Source organism: Diabrotica virgifera, chromosome 9, assembly GCF_917563875.1.
Source record: "Diabrotica virgifera virgifera chromosome 9, PGI_DIABVI_V3a".
Lineage (NCBI taxonomy): Eukaryota > Metazoa > Arthropoda > Insecta > Coleoptera > Chrysomelidae > Diabrotica > Diabrotica virgifera.
Genome location: NC_065451.1, coordinates 3,371,857 through 3,388,117, shown reverse-complemented (window position 1 = coordinate 3,388,117; position 16,261 = coordinate 3,371,857). Strand labels below are relative to the sequence as shown.

The following is a 16,261-nucleotide window of genomic DNA, read 5'->3' as shown; positions in this document are numbered from 1 at the left end:
TGAACGCTCCCCAACGTAGATAATGGAGTTGTAGGCCCGTTTATAATCTGTAAATTCCGCGTATACTTTGCGTTTTTTCAGTCGTAGTTGCAGTTGTATAGAAGTGAGGGTGAATACAGTATCAATGTATCCACTTCTATCCCTTGATCCATTTATAGACCAAGAGGCAGCGCTGAAAAATCTCTTTGAATTTACTAAAGCTAGATTTTTCACAGTTGATTACTGTGAGTGTGTAGAGAAACATACTGCGGTCGGTCAAGCGAAACGTAGAACAGGGGTTACTGAGAGGGTATCAAAGTTGCTTTCCTACGAAGGTAATTATTTCCATTTACTTAGGTTGAAAATCAGTAAACACATTCTAAATTAAATATAAATAAAAGTTATTAGACTCGGCCAATAATATACGATATACGGATGATTCGGTCTTAATAGCAGACAATATAGAAGACCTCCAAAACCTTCTTAATAAAATTGGAGAGCATAGCGAGAACATGGGACTTAGCATCAACATAAAAAAGACGAAGTTCCTTATAATTAGCCGTCAATTATGTCAACATCAAAATGCAAGACTAGCATATAACAACCAAGATGTAGAGCGCGTAAGAAAGTTTAAGTACCTGGGAACCTGGCTATGTGAAGACTGGATGTCGGATATGGAAATTAATTGTCGGATAGAAAGAGCCAGAAGTGCATTCATGAAATTCAGAAACGTCTTTACGAACTCTGACTTTGACCTAAACCTAAGATTAAGATTCACAAAATGCTATATATGGTCGGTGCTCCTAAATGGCATGGAAGGATGGACTTTAAAAATAAACACAATGAATAAGCTAGAGGCATTTGAGATGTGGATCTATCGACGAATCCTTAAAGTTCCCGCAAGAATAACACCGCATGAATAACAAATGAAGAAATCCTGAGAAGAATTGGTACAGAACGACAACTGATGTGCACAATTAAACAGAGAAAAACGGCATACCTGGGACACATAATTAGAAATGAAAGATATCAGTTTCTGCAAACCTTAATTGAAGGAAAGATCGAAGGAAGAAGGGGAGTGGGCAGGAAGAAAATGTCATGGCTCCGTAATGTCAAACAATGGACAGGACTAAAAAACATAGGAGACCTAATACAAACTGCAAGGGATAGAGAAAAATGGTCAAACGTGATCGCGAACATCCATTAGTGGATTGCATAAGAAGAAGAAGAAGAAGACTCGGCCAGCTGTATGACGGGACAGAGCCGGTCGGTCGGCCCCAATAGTCGATTGAGGAAATGAAGCATTTTGGCTCGCAATTTTTTCGTCCAGCATGGATTAACTTGAAATTTTCACAGAAGGTAAAGAATAGTCCAAGGATCATTTTATATATCATGCCGCTATCATACGCTAAAACCTTGGTGGTGGTTGCCACCCCATCTCGGGGGTGGGAATTTTTTATTACATTTTAACCATGTAATTCGATGGAAATAGTGATTCTAAGAAAAAAATGTTTTTTACATTTTCTTCTTAAAACTAATATTTTTTGAGTTATTCGCGCTTGAAAATAACAGTTTTTCGACGAAACAATCAACTTTTTTAGAAGGTTTTTTGAGAATACCTCGAAAAATATGCATTTAATCAAAAAAAACGGTAGATATCAAAATTGTATCTTTTAGTAACACAAACCAAATTCTTTTCCAATTCTATCTTTAAGACCAATACAAACCGAGATACGACATGTTAAAGATTAGCTTTTTTCGTCAAATGCATAATTTGAAATATTCAAAGCCAAATAATGGGAAGAATTTGCATTTTTTCGAGGAAAACATGTCGGTACCTGCTTTTCTCTACCAAAAATCAGTGAAAACAACCCCCTAACTACCTTCCTAATTCAAAATTGGTCTTCGCCTTTCTGTAGTTCCTTTTATATTTATATTATCAATACACTCAAGGAGTTTGACCTATTTAAAAGGCATTTTGGAAAAATTGGAGTTTAAAGAAAAATTTATTTTTGCAATTTGGTATTTTTCACCTTTTACTTCAAGATATCTCCGAAAATACTAAAAATACGAAAAAAAAATTATAAACTACTAAATTGTAGCTTTTTTAATAAGTAAAATTATATATGACAGATATAGCTATTTTAAACCTCTATTTACCAGCAAACACCCCTTTATTCGAGCCCTTTAAACCCGCCCCAATTAAAAACTAAGGGATCTTACGGAATTTAATTTACACATTCTTATAGCTCTTTAAAAATCCTACAAAATCATTTTTGAAGAAACTTTTTATCGCCAAAAATATACACAATATTTTTCGAGGTATTCTCAAAAAACCCTCTAAAAAAGTCGATGTTTTGGTCGAAAAACTGTTATTTTCAAGCGCGAATAACTCGAAAAATATTAAAAAGGGTTCAAAATATTAGTTTTACGAAGAAAATGTAAAAACATTTTTTTTAGAATCACTTTTTCCATCGAATTTCATGGTTAAAACGTAATAAAAAATTCCCACTCACGAGATGGGGTGGCAACCACCCCCAAGGTTTAAGCGAATGATAGTGGAATGATATAGAAAATGATCCTTGGACTATTCCCTACCTTCTGTGAAAATTTCAAGTAAATCCATGATGGTCTATTGCGGGAATCCAATCGATTATTGCGGCCGACCGACCGGCTCTGTCCTGTCATACAGCTGACCGACTATAATAACTTTTATTTATATTTAATTTAGAATGTGTGTACTGATTTTCAGCCTTAGTAATTGGAAATAATTACCTTCGTAGGAAAGCAACTTTGATACCCTCTCAGTAAGCCCTGTTCTACGTTTCGCTTGACCGACCGCAGTATGTTTCTCTACACACTCACAGTAATCAACTGTGAAAAATCTATCTTTAGTAAATTCAAAGAGATTTTTCAGCGCTACCTCTTGGTCTATAAGTAGGGAAATAGTTTGCTGGATCATCCCGGTTGCCCTTTTTAGGTCTCTTTCAAGTCTCTTAACATAAAAGAAATATTAGCAAATAGAAGAAAATTTCTTTTGTATATGTTTCTAATTATTTGTCTTTGTTACAGGGAGAAAGACGAGAGCAACACTTCACACCAGGCCGATTTACTCCTATCAAATTGCCCGAAGGACCACCATTGGAAGGGGTCGCCCATTTGTTAGACTTTCCAAGACATAGATTAAGACTACTGGAAAAACTTGGGGAGGGAGACTTTGGAATGGTAAGTTTTGTCCATCCATACATCATCTTGCAGTTTTTTCTTCCTTACTTCCTTTTCTAGAAAGATTAAAGAATAAATGTATTAAAAATAGTATGTCTATAAAAGTGATGTAACTGCAATAAACAAGCAAATGATGTTTTAAAAAATCTAGATTTTGTGAAAAATTTTCGTACGGCAAAAAACCGTCCCGTGTGAGCGATGCTTTACAGCCTTTTTTCCGATCATAGAGATACATGAGATACATTAACGAGCGGTTCTTAAAATTCATTTCTTATTTATCTCTAATTTTTTGGTCGCTGGTAGGTACAAATTGTTTTCTTGTTCATCTGAGCATGACGGAGAAAGAATAAACAAAATAAAAAAAAGAATGTGTGTGCACTTTGTACGCACGTAAGAAGTTATACTTCTATTATATGATTCCTTAAAAATAAATATATTTTAAACAGTTTGTTTTAATTTTTTTTAAACACCAAACTAATTTTCTGCTTACCGCTTTCAAAAAAATAAAAAAGTATAGGATTGCACTGGATTCGAACTCAAGACCTCTCGATCTCTGGCCGAATTAGTCGAGGCATTGAAGCACAAAAAAGGCCTTACTGTCGATTTTTGGCGCAGTAAGACGGATTTTAATGCAGTTTGGTGCGTTGGATTCGTGAGAATGTCAGGAAATTTTGTGAACTAATGTAATGAATAAGAAATCTGAAATTGCATTAATTTGTGCATAAGAAAAATGCATTTCAAAAGTGCATTTTAAAATAGGCAATTATTATAAATTTGCAACTCGGTAAATAGTTGGGCAACATCCCGATTAAGTATTTTAATTATTTTTAATCATTTTTAAGTCCATATCATAATAGTCTAAGATGTCAATAACCATTAATAATAACCAAAAAATTTTTCCTTATGGGGAATCGATCCAAGTACTAACACGTCCGTAACTAAATACACATACCGCTAGCCTCAGACACTTGCTAGACACGGGCAATATTAGGTATAAACAAAAACAAATAGGTAAGTAAAAATTGTAAAGAAAATTACTACATACTTAAATGTATTATAAAATTAATATATTCCTAAATTTTAGAAGAAACATTCGTAAATAGGTACATTTATACAAAACATTTTAAAAATCGACACTTCAAATCCTTCAATACCTCGACTAAATGCTATACCAAATAAGCTACGAGGACTGTATCGGTTCGGACGTACCTAATGACAATTCACGGTAACAAACAGACAAGGTGAATAAATATACAATAAACTGTTTTAATAATACTCATCTTACTCCTCATCATCATTCTCTTTGCCTTATCCCTATGCGGGGTCGGCTTCCCTAATTGCATTTCTCCACACAATTCTGTCTTGGGTCATATCAATGTTAATCCCCTTTACCAACATGTCCTGCCTTATCGCCTCCCCCCAGGTCTTCTTTGGTCTTCCTCTCCTACTCCTTCCAGGAATCTGCACTTCAGCTATTCTTCGTATTGGGTGATTAACGTCTCGACGTTGAACATGACCAAACCATCTTAACCTATGCTCTCTCATTTTGGCATCAATTGGTGCCACACCTAGACTTCCCCTAATATACTCATTTCTAATTTTATCCTTCTTTGTCACTCCACTCATCCATCTAAGCATTCTCATTTCCGCCACATGCATTCGTTGTTCCTCTTTCTTTTTCACTGCCCAACATTCAGTTCCGTACATCATAGCCGGTCTTATGGCTGTTTTATAGAATTTTCCCTTCAGCTTCATTGGAATTTTTCTGTCACACAACACACCACTCGCTTCTTTCCACTTCATCCATCCAGCCCTAATTCTACTGCATGCATCTCCATCTATTTCTCCATTACTCTGTAATACCGATCCTAGGTACTTAAAACTATTGCTTTTCACAATCATTTCACCATCCAAAGATACCATTTTATTTGTAGTAGCTCCATCTTTAAATGAACATTCCAAATACTCTGTTTTTGTCCTACTAAGTTTTAAACCTTTTTCCTCCAGAGCTTGTCTCCACTGTTCCAGTTTTTGTTCTAAGTCTCTTTCACTATTTCCTACTAACACGACATCATCAGCATACATTAAGCACCATGGAATGTTACCCTGTAGTTTCGTTGTTATCTGGTCCACAACTAATGAGAATAAATACGGACTAAGCACAGAACCTTGGTGCAATCCTACTTTCACATGAAATTTATCAGTCTCTCCCACACCTGTCCTAACACTAGTCGTTACTCCCTCATACATATCCCTCACAATCTTTACATATTCACCAGGGACTCCTTTCTTATTGAGTGCCCACCACAGAATCTCTCGAGGAACTCTATCATATGCTTTCTCAAGATCAATGAATACCATATGAGCGTTTGTTTCTTTACTCCTGTATTTTTCCATCAATTGCCTTATAATGAAAATTGCATCTGTTGTTGATCTACCCTGCATAAAGCCAAATTGATTCTCGGATATTTCGGTCTCTTCACGTATCCGTCTGTCAATTACTCTTTCCCATATTTTCATGGTGTGGCTAAGCAGTTTTATAGCCCTGTAGTTTGTACATTGTTGTATATCTCCCTTGTTTTTGTAAACAGGTACCAGTATACTGCTTCTCCATTCGTCTGGCATTTGTCCGACTTCCATAATTCTATTAAATAGACCTGCTAGCCACCTTGGAAGATACCCACTTGGAATATACTCATCTTACTCCTGAGGAAGACAAATCCAAAGACACAAAAAATTTAATAAATATATTTACTAAAAAAGTGATATATTCTTTTCACACCTTTTCTTGCACTGACATATTTATACATAACTAGAAAAATTTTAGCAACTAAACGACATACTGGCTGTGTGCGCATGCGCGCAGATTATGAAATTTTACTCTCATTCGCGCCTAAAGAAGTATAACTTCAAAAATGGAGAAAGCAATCTGAATACGTAGTTTGCCGTCTTTATGTTTCATATTTCTTCATAACACTTAGTGATATAACTACAATAACCAAGCAAGTGATATTTTAAAAAATCTAGATATTATGAAAAATTTTCGTACGGCAAAAAAACCGTCTAGTGTGACCGAGGCTTTATAGCCTTTTTTCCAATCATAGAGATACATGTACTATTAACGAGCGGTTCCCAAAGTTCATTTCTTATTGATCTATAATTTTTTGGTCGCTCCGGTACAAATTGTTTTCTTGTTCATCTGAGCACGACGCGCGACGGCGAAAGAATAAACAAAATTAAAAAATGGAGAAAGCAATCTGAAAACGTAGTTTGCCGTCTTTATGTTTCATATTGCTTCATAACACTTAGGGCCGGTTGTTCGAACGCTAATCAAGAGGTTGGTTATAATCAATCAGTTTATTGTAATCAATTTTCTTGATGAGAATCAAATTGAGACATCAAAATTACATGTAAAACACTAATCATTCATTGATTGTAGGTAAAGCAGTAATTAAAATATAGCCGCAGCTCTTAAATTATTAAAAATTGCTTATTATTATTATTATTATTATTGATTTGTAAGTAAAAACAAGAAATTAACATCAGAAAGAGTTTAATTATGGTTTATTTTAAATTAAAACCAAAATAATAAAATAAATCAGTCAACATAACCTCAAAATGTGACATCTGTCAGAAGTACGCTTAATCAAATATAATTGTAATTAAATATTTGATAATGATCAGTGGATTCCATTTTTGATTAGCGTTCGAACAACAGGCCCTTAGTGATATAACTACAGTAACCACGCAAGTGATATTTTACAAGCGAAAATTTTTCGTACGGCAAAAAAACCGTCCTGTGTGAGCGTTGCTTTCCATATCTTTTTCCGATCATAAAGAGCCATCTTGTATTAACGAGCGGGTCCCAAATTTCGTTTCTTATTGATCTCTAATTTTTTGGTCGCTCGCCGGTACAAATTGTTTTCGTGTTCATCTGAGCACGACGGAGAAAGAATAAACAAAATAAAAAAAATGGAGAAAGCAATCTGAAAACGTAGTTTGCCGCCTTTATGTTTCATATTGCTTCATAACACTTACAATGAAAATCTCAGCATGCGACACAATGGCCTTTTTTAGTTTGTCTCTTTTTGTACTAACGCAGTGGATTGTGGTCTCGGGACGGGTTGTTGAGGACCAACTGTTGGTACATTAAACGTGTGCTTAACTCCTTTATTGCAGTTAGTACGATCCATTAAGTGTATACTAAAATATTAATTCGAAAATAGTGTTTGAATTGATATTTAAAAACATTTGGAAGTATAGTTTTAATATAAAATTGTTTAGACAATACATAGATAGTGGTATAAATTAATGGAAGATTTGTTCAACAAAAATGTACGTAGGAAGATGAACAACAAATTAGGATGGCGATCCTACTACAATTATAACTCGAAGAAGGACCACCCACTGCCGTGGGAAATAAAGAACACAAGCATTAACAAATATATAATTTAATGACTAACTTTGTTACTATAACTAAATTAAGATCTGGTCAAAATTTTAGCGTAAAGCTCTTATATTTAAACCGCCGATTTAATGTCTAATTTACACTAATCAGCCACACACAGTGGCGGCCCGTGAGGTAGTGCCATAGAGCCATGGCACTACCTTGCTAACTATGCAGAAACATATTTTTTATCTTCAAAACTTTTTAATTCCTGTTAATTTTTTGTGTGTATTTCTTTTGATCTTCATAAATTATATAAAATATGGTAACTATGGACGTAATACAATCCCTGCCACAGCGGAGATTATTCGACAGGAGAATCTCCTTCGTGCCGAAGTCAGTACTGGCACGACTAAAGAGAGAAATATTTTACGAGCATATAATATGTAAGTGACAGAGAAAGAGCTATATTGGACTATACCTTATTGGACTATACCTTAAAATTAGAATCTCTGTGCCAGGCACGAGGGTATGATGCCAGGTCTATTTATTTTGAGTTTCTTTACGTGCTGGTTTGTCGCTTTTATTATGTATATTTTCTGTTAAAAAGTTTTTGTATTTATAATTAAACTTTTAGTGCATCATGATCGTGGGTATTTTGATAATATTTTGAGTATTTCTTAAGTTTAATTTATTAATTGACAATGCAGATTAGTATCTTAAAAAATTTTTTTGGTGGTTTTTCGCTAGAAAAAAAAAACTACAAATGTTATAAGGTGTTGTGGAGCTTTTGAGTTAGCTTTAAGAGGTCACGACGAAAAAGAAAATTCAGAAAATAGAGGCATATTTAACGAGCTGGTCAATTTTAGCGCCTAATTAGACAACGACTTAAAGGTTCATATTATTCAAAGTACCAGATATTTCAAAGGCCCCGGACATTTAGTTGCTTCTAATTTATTTATGTCGGAGAAGTTTTCTGCTTATAAGCATCAGTTCTCCGAATAATTTCTTAATGAAACATGGAGACAATTTTAATTTTTAAGCAAAACTCGGTTTAAAACTGAATTAGAAGTAGGTACTGTATTAGCGAGACGAATTAAGTACTACCTCTGGGCCTGTTTCGTTATCGGTTTTATTGTAGAGGGAAGGTTTAAAAAGCACATTTGAAGAAACTATTAAATTTTTAAGTATTTTAGTTACCATTCCTATATCAACATCTGAAGCAGAACGCTGTTTTTCGATGTTAAAACATAGTGCTTTAGGTATGCTATCTGCAGAAAAGCATTTTGTACATTGTATTAATAATTTTAATTATAAAGTCATTGAAAACTTTGCAACCAAAAAATAGAAGAATGAACTTCATATATCATAAACTTTAAAAGTGACATTACAAAAATTTGTGCATGTGTGTGAATAATGAAATAGTATTATTTTTATAAATTGGTAAATAGAGACTAAATCGTAATATCAATTTTCAAGCACTATCAGCAGTAAATGCTGGTGGTAGGTTAAGAGGTTTGTATTATTAATTAATTTACGGAACTGTTTTGATCAATGTTGGACAATTGCTTGGCACATCAGATCAATAAACTTAAGATACATAAGATAAAAGTATCCGCGCATATTTTTTTTAGTTTTTGTTGTCAGTATACCTTTTTGTGACAATATCGTGAATCCGTCACTAAAAATTTTGGCGGCTGTCCGAGTTCTGGCACTACCTTCTTAAAGTGGTACGAGCCGCCACTGGCCACACACCACACGAGAACACTGATACAGTTTAAATGGCACTAGTTTTCACATGAACCAAGGATGTTTCGTTTAGTATCAATAAACTTGAATAACAATAAGCGTTTGCGAAACGTGTAGCTTTTAAACTATAAGCTAGACACACTAACTATACAAAATACGCGAAAGTTGAAAACTCTAAATAAGAGCCGCCCAGCTACGCTGGCTTGCAAGTGGATACTGTAAAACTAATACGCGACAGTTTGGCATCCAAACTCTAAACTAAGAAAGGCGACGATCCTACTGGTCGAATACTAAATTGATACTGACTCAGTGTTGCCAATCAGCGAATAATTATCCGATTTGCGTATCTCTTTGAGAGTTGTCGTATCTTCTTCGTATTTTTAAATAAATGGGATATTTGCGTATATTTTTCATTGTATATACTAATCTACTACAACAGACTAATAAACTTTAAAAAAAATCCGCTTCTCATTCATATATTCGCAACAACACATTAATTTTCTTTGGTTCCACCCAAATTTCTATAAATAACCTATATATTGGATGAATGTTAGCGACATCCGATACTTTTCATGGTAACTATCTAAGTAGGGACAGATAAGAAGGGACAAAACTACCTGTGCGAATTGTTGTGTTTAGAATTTGAATGCACAAATGTTTCCACTCTGATCCAATTCAAATTTCAAAAACAGCCGATTTTATTTATGGGTTTTTAGTCTTTAAACTTATGATAGCTATTATTCACGATTTAGTTTTATTTTTATTTTATGTAGTGCAGCGCTTAGGTAAACGTCTGTTGAAATAAATTTTGGTTTGTGCAAATACTTTTTTATAATGGATAAATGGTAAAATTAAAAAATGAAGCTAATATATATTTGTTTCCTAATTTAAAAAAAAGTACATATTTTCATTGTTATTCGTTCTACCATTTTCAAACGCTAATGTCAACGGTGTGTCCTAAGGGGGGTTACAACTACTAGAGGGTCTCTAGTGATATGGAATAGTAATGGTGTTAAGCGCATAGTAATGTATTCAATATAAAAACAGATAAAAGAAGCCTCTTAAATGCATCTACAATTATGGCTTTATTGGTGACAAAGATGGTGTTGGTAATACAGGCTGCGTAAAATTTACACCTTCAAAAAAAATGTTACAATGTAACGTATGGCAAAATAAAAAATAAGTACGTACATGTTTAGGTTTTTAATGTTTTAAGACTGTCAGTTATGTTTCTACTGTTTTAGTTAAAATAAATCTTTAGTTGCTAAAAGAGCGTAGGGGCAAAATTTCGGACCAATAATTTTTAAACGCATTCATTTTTTTCGAATCCTGAGAAAACTAATAAATATTTTTGAAAAATTTAAACGCAGAATGAAAGATTACATTATTACCGAGGGCCAAAAGTCTCCTAGAATAAACAAGAAGGTTTTTATGAATGAGGTATTTGAAATTAAGAATCACACTCAATGTTCTCTTTTTTTTTTCACCACTGTAACTTATTGCAATAAACATTATAGAAGTCTTCAGGGACTTTCGGCCCTCGGTAATAATTTAATCTTTCATTCTGCTTTAAATTTTTCAAAAATACTTATTAGTTTTCTCAGGACTTGAAAAACCATTGACAAGAAATTGTGTGCCTACGCTCTTAATGTAGTTGTATTGTATTTATTTTTCTAGTACCTAGTTTTAGGTAGTTATTATGTTTTAATAAAATAATATTTAAAAGTGTTTTTTTTTACTTAAAAATAAATAAAAAGATTCAAATAATGAAATATTTAGATTATTTTACACTTCCAATAATACAAAATACGTACAATATAATAATAGTAGGTAATTACATGAATTAATCAGCTAGGATACGAGATTTCAATCTATAAACAAAAATTTTTAAAATAAACGGTAAAACAGAAAATCCAGCGGATTAAAAATTATTCTGTAATAAGTAGTCAGATAAAAGAATAACATTGGCAACATTGATTTTAATTACAGAATAATTTTTCCAGGATAATCCTAGGGAGGGCGTAGAGAGATCAAAGTACATCCAAATGCGGGGGTGTATGACACCCCAACCCCACCTGGCTACGCCTACGAGCGTATCTTTTCGTGACAAATCGGATATTTTTCGAGCGATCACCAGATAATCTAGAGAAATGCGGTTGGCAACACTGTACTGACTACGTGACTACATTCAACTTATCACTACCTCGCCTATCAGCGGTCAGGGAAAATTTCTTCAAAATTTCTCTTTGGTATCTAAAGCCACCTTTTGAATGTTTGCTAACCAGTATTTCCTGAAAACAAGTTTTCGATGGGTAAAAACATCTTTTAAATGCTTTACATCCGAGATTTTTTGGGAATGTTTTGGTATAATCACTATCATAAGATACTTCATCGGTGGCTTCATTTGTTGTGTTGATTGAATTATCGATGCCAGTTCTTTTATTTAGGATGGATGTTAACACACTCCTAGTCTACCTTGGCTCCACCGTACTGATGACGTCCTTCTTCTTCAGGTTCCTTCCCCTATCGGAGGTTGGAAATCATCATCGCTATTTAATTTTATTGGCCGCACTTCTGAATAATTCTAATGAGCTGCAACCGAACCACTCTCTCAAATTTCTTAGCCAGGATATTTTGCGTCGTCCTGGGTTTCTCTTCCCTTGTATCTTCCCTTGCATAATTAACCTAAGTAATACGTACTTCTAGCCCCTCATTATATGACCCAGATATTGAATATTTCTAATTTTAACAGTTTTTATGACTTCACATTCTTTCTTCATTCTTTGTAACACCTCTATATTAGTTACTTTTTCAGTCCACGATATTCTGTGGATTTTCCTGTAGCACCACATCTCAAAGGAGTTTAATTTTTTGATTTCAGACTGTTTTATTGTCCACGCTTCCATGCCGTGTAGTAAAGTAGAAAAAACGTAACAACCTAGCATTCTTGTGCGGATCTCTAGATTAATGTTACGGTCGCAAAGTAAGTTCTTCAATTTTTTTAACGTGTTTCTTGCCATTTCTATTCTAGATCTGATTTCTTTTGTTTGATCTCCATCTTCGGTTAGCCACGTTCCTAAATATTTATATGTTGTTACTCTTTCGATCGTTGTATTATTGATGATCAGGTTATCTACATTTTGTGGTTTTCATTGATTTCGTTTTCTTGAGATTCATTTGCAGTCCGTACCTTTCACATGCATTGTATACATGTTGTATATGTACTGTAAATCTTCCATGTCACTTGCAAATATGACCGTATCGTCCGCGTATCTAATATTATTAATGCTATTTCCGTTGACCAACATACCTTCCACAATATCCAATAAAACTTCTTGAAATATCACTTCACTGTAGACGTTGAATAAGAGTGGTGAAAGTATGCACCCTTGTCGAACTCCTCTAAATATACTTACTTCCTCTGTCAGCTCTCCTTCGACTCTTACTCTTGCTTTCATTTTGATACAGATTCGATATAATTTGTAGATCTCTACTATCTATGTTTTTGGTCTTAAGAATACTTAAAAGCTTTTCATGTTGAACTCTGTCAAAAGCTTTTTTAAAATCTATGAAGCAAGCATATATGTCGTGATTCATATCCAGACATCGTTGTGTCAGAACATTGACTCCGAATAATGCTTCTCTAGTTCCTAGATCCTTTCTAAAACCCATATGTGAATCACTTATTTCTTGTTCTAATTTCACGTGGATTCTGTTATGTATGATTTTAAGGAAGGTTTTCAATGTGTGGCTCATTAATGCAATTGTCCAATAGTCATTGCAAGCTTTAGCATTTGTGATTTTTGGAATCGTTACCATAGGCGTAACCAGGGGGGTTTTGGGGGTTATAACCCCCCCCCATTGGGATGTACTTTGAGCTTTATACGCTTAACACCATACCCCTCAGAGACCTTCCAGTAGTTGTAACCCCCCTTTCCAGTAGTTGTAACCCCCCCCCCTTAGGATCATCCTGGTTACGCCTATGATCGTTACAAAAGTTGAGAGAAGCCATTCTGATGACGTTCAAATGGTCATAAATACTTATTTTCGGCTTACAATGAAGATAATTGATATTCTGCCTTAAAAACTGTTCTATAATACATTTACAAATCGAATTTAGAAAGTTTAAGGACTCCCAAACTTCTGAGCATCCCTCCTTTTACAACCCTTTTAACGGTCAGCATTCCAGCGAGCAAATAGCGAAACAAGAGCCTTTTTACACCAAAAGCATCCGTTCAAATTTTCTTACTTCTAAAATAATTGGATTAGTTAAATGGTCTAGACAGTTTACGATGCCGAAACGTGTACAAGCGATATTATTAGGGACTAATAAAAAGTTCTCTGTACGTGCCGCAAAATATATTTCGGTACATTTAACACGCAAGTAGCTTCGAAAGCAAAAACGGCAAGCTATGAATCGGCCGATGGAAAAAAAATTTCAATTTTCTCGAGTAGAAGAGAAAAAAATGGTTTTTATAAAGATGTTACGGTGTCTGAAGTCAATATATACGTTTAGATACTTATTTGAATACTACAACCTCAAGATTACTTTTTATTGAAAGCGGCTGCAAAAAAGACCATCAAAGTGGCTGCAAAATGATAAGAATTGAATGTCTAACGATTGAATTTTTTTAAGCTCTTTTTTAAACTTTTTTAAGTTTATGACAAAAGAAAAATTAGACGATATATTAGAAAAATACTCGGTATATCATCATAATCAAAGCCTTTCTTGTTATCAGTTAGAGCTCTTGGATTTACTTATTGCTATTAACCACTCCGTATTATTCTTGTGTATTGCCAAAGTTTGTTGAATGAGAAATAATAAATAATAATAATAATAAAGGCAGTTTTTGTTTTTATTCGATTCAGAGTTGGACCACCATCACCATTTCAGCATCCCATGCATCTTCAGTGAAGCTTTGCAGTCACAACTCTGAAGCGAATATTAACAACCCTGCCTATTTAAGGGAAACCATCGCGATACAATGATTTCACCTTTTGAGACGCAATCTAGCGGCATCTCTCGCAAAACGAGGAAAACAACGAAAAGCCCTAGATACAAAGTTTACTACTTTTTAAACAATTAGATTAATTGAAATAAAAATATAATAAACAATATTTTAAATTCAAGACTTTTCGTTAATAAACTGCTTTCTGGCTGCATCCTGTATCTCTGGCTTTTACAATATATAAGCACAAGAAACGACGAAAATAGGAGAAAGCAAATTGGACACTTTGGCCACGCATTTACCTTCTCTCCGTCAAGGAAAAGGACTGAAAGACAGTTTCTAAATACTCAATTCTGAGTAAAGATGAAAAATAATAAAGACAGTTTTTGTTTTTATTCGATTCATAGTTGGACCACCATCTCCATATAGCTATTTCAGCATCACATGCATCTTCAGTGAAGCTATGCAGTCACAACTCTGAAGCGAATATTAACAACCCTGCCTATTTAAGGGAAACCATCGCGATACAATGATTTCACCTTTTGAGACGCAATCTAGTGACATCTCTCGCAAAACGAGAAAAACAACGAAAAGCCCTAGATACAAAGTTTACTACTTTTTAAACAATTAGAATAATTGAAATAAAAATATAATAAACAATATTTTAAATCCAAGACTTTTCGTTAATATACTGCTTTCTGGCTGCATCCTGTATCTCTGGCTTTTACAATATATAAACACAAGAGACGACGAAAATAGGAGGAAGCAAATAGGACACTTTGGCCACGCATTTACCTTCTCTCCGTCAAGGAAAAGGACCGAAAGACAGTTTCTAAATACTCAATTCTTAGTAAAGATGAAAAATAATAAAGGCAGTTTTTGTTTTTATTCGATTCAGAGTTGGACCACCATCTCCATATAGCTATTTCAGCATCCCATGCATCTTCAGTGAAGCTATGCAGTCACAACACTGAAGCGAATATTAACAACCCTGCCTATTTAAGGGAAACCATCGCGATACAATGATTCCACCTTTTGAGACGCAATCTAGCGACATCTGTCGCAAAACGAGGAAACCAACGAAAATCATTGTTGAATGACTTGGCTTTCGTTACAATTTACTTCCACTCATTTAGATTTATGTATAGGTCCCTTCAGTTTCTTTTTTTTACGATTTGGATATCTGTCATGACTTAGTTCTCCCATCTCTCACTAGATGTTTCTTTCAGTTTCTCTGTATGTTCCATCTATGTATGTCAATTTCTGCCTAACTATATCTGCTCCCTTCATTATGTTCTTTATTTCACGGTTCACTCTTCTTTCATTTCTCCGCTTTCCATTCTTATCGGACCCATAATTTTTCTGACTTTTTTATTTCTCCTATATTTGCCATTCACAATTATTTCTCCTAAGTATTTAAATTGTTAAACTCTTTCAAAACTGCAGTTTTCTATCTTAATTTCTCTCATGTTGTTATCTTCTAGAGCAAAGAAGATTTCTAGACTTCTTTTCCGTACTTCATTTGCTAGGATTGTGAATGCTTCTTTTAAACTTCCCTTGTCTCTTCTCATTGGTTATTTTCTTTAAGTATTTTAATTCAATTTCGTTGATTGTCTCCTGGTGATGTTTCAATATATTTATGTTCTATCTCTAGGGCTTCCTTGAGGTATTTTTAGTTTTCACAATTTTGCTTTGTGTCTGCTTTCTCCTATATCCTAAGCTCTCTACAGTATATGTTTTGTTGTCTATGTTAAGCTTATTATAATTTGCGATGTTTTCTGACTCTTCTCTATTACTTCCTTTAAGTGTTATTTAAGTACTCTCCTCTGATCTTGTATCTCCTTGAAGTAATCTTCATTTAAGTAAATGCCTGTTTCTTTTAGTTTTTTCGATTGCTTCAGTATTTCTGTTCTTTTGGTGCTGCTTTTAAGTTCCAGTAGTATAGGTCTCGTCAGTGGCGGATTAAGAATCT

The 16,261-nt window shown here is 34.2% G+C and overlaps 1 protein-coding gene across 1 annotated transcript in view; it reads left to right on the top strand.

Annotated features, from left to right (window-relative positions):
- LOC114326574 (discoidin domain-containing receptor 2-like) overlaps positions 1-16,261 on the top strand; it is a 675,178-nt gene that overhangs the window by 518,068 nt on the left and 140,849 nt on the right. Inside the window, exon 8 of the mRNA XM_050661786.1 lies at positions 3,052-3,204. Coding sequence (XP_050517743.1) covers positions 3,052-3,204 — 153 coding nt within the window. The remainder of the gene's footprint in view (positions 1-3,051; positions 3,205-16,261) is intronic.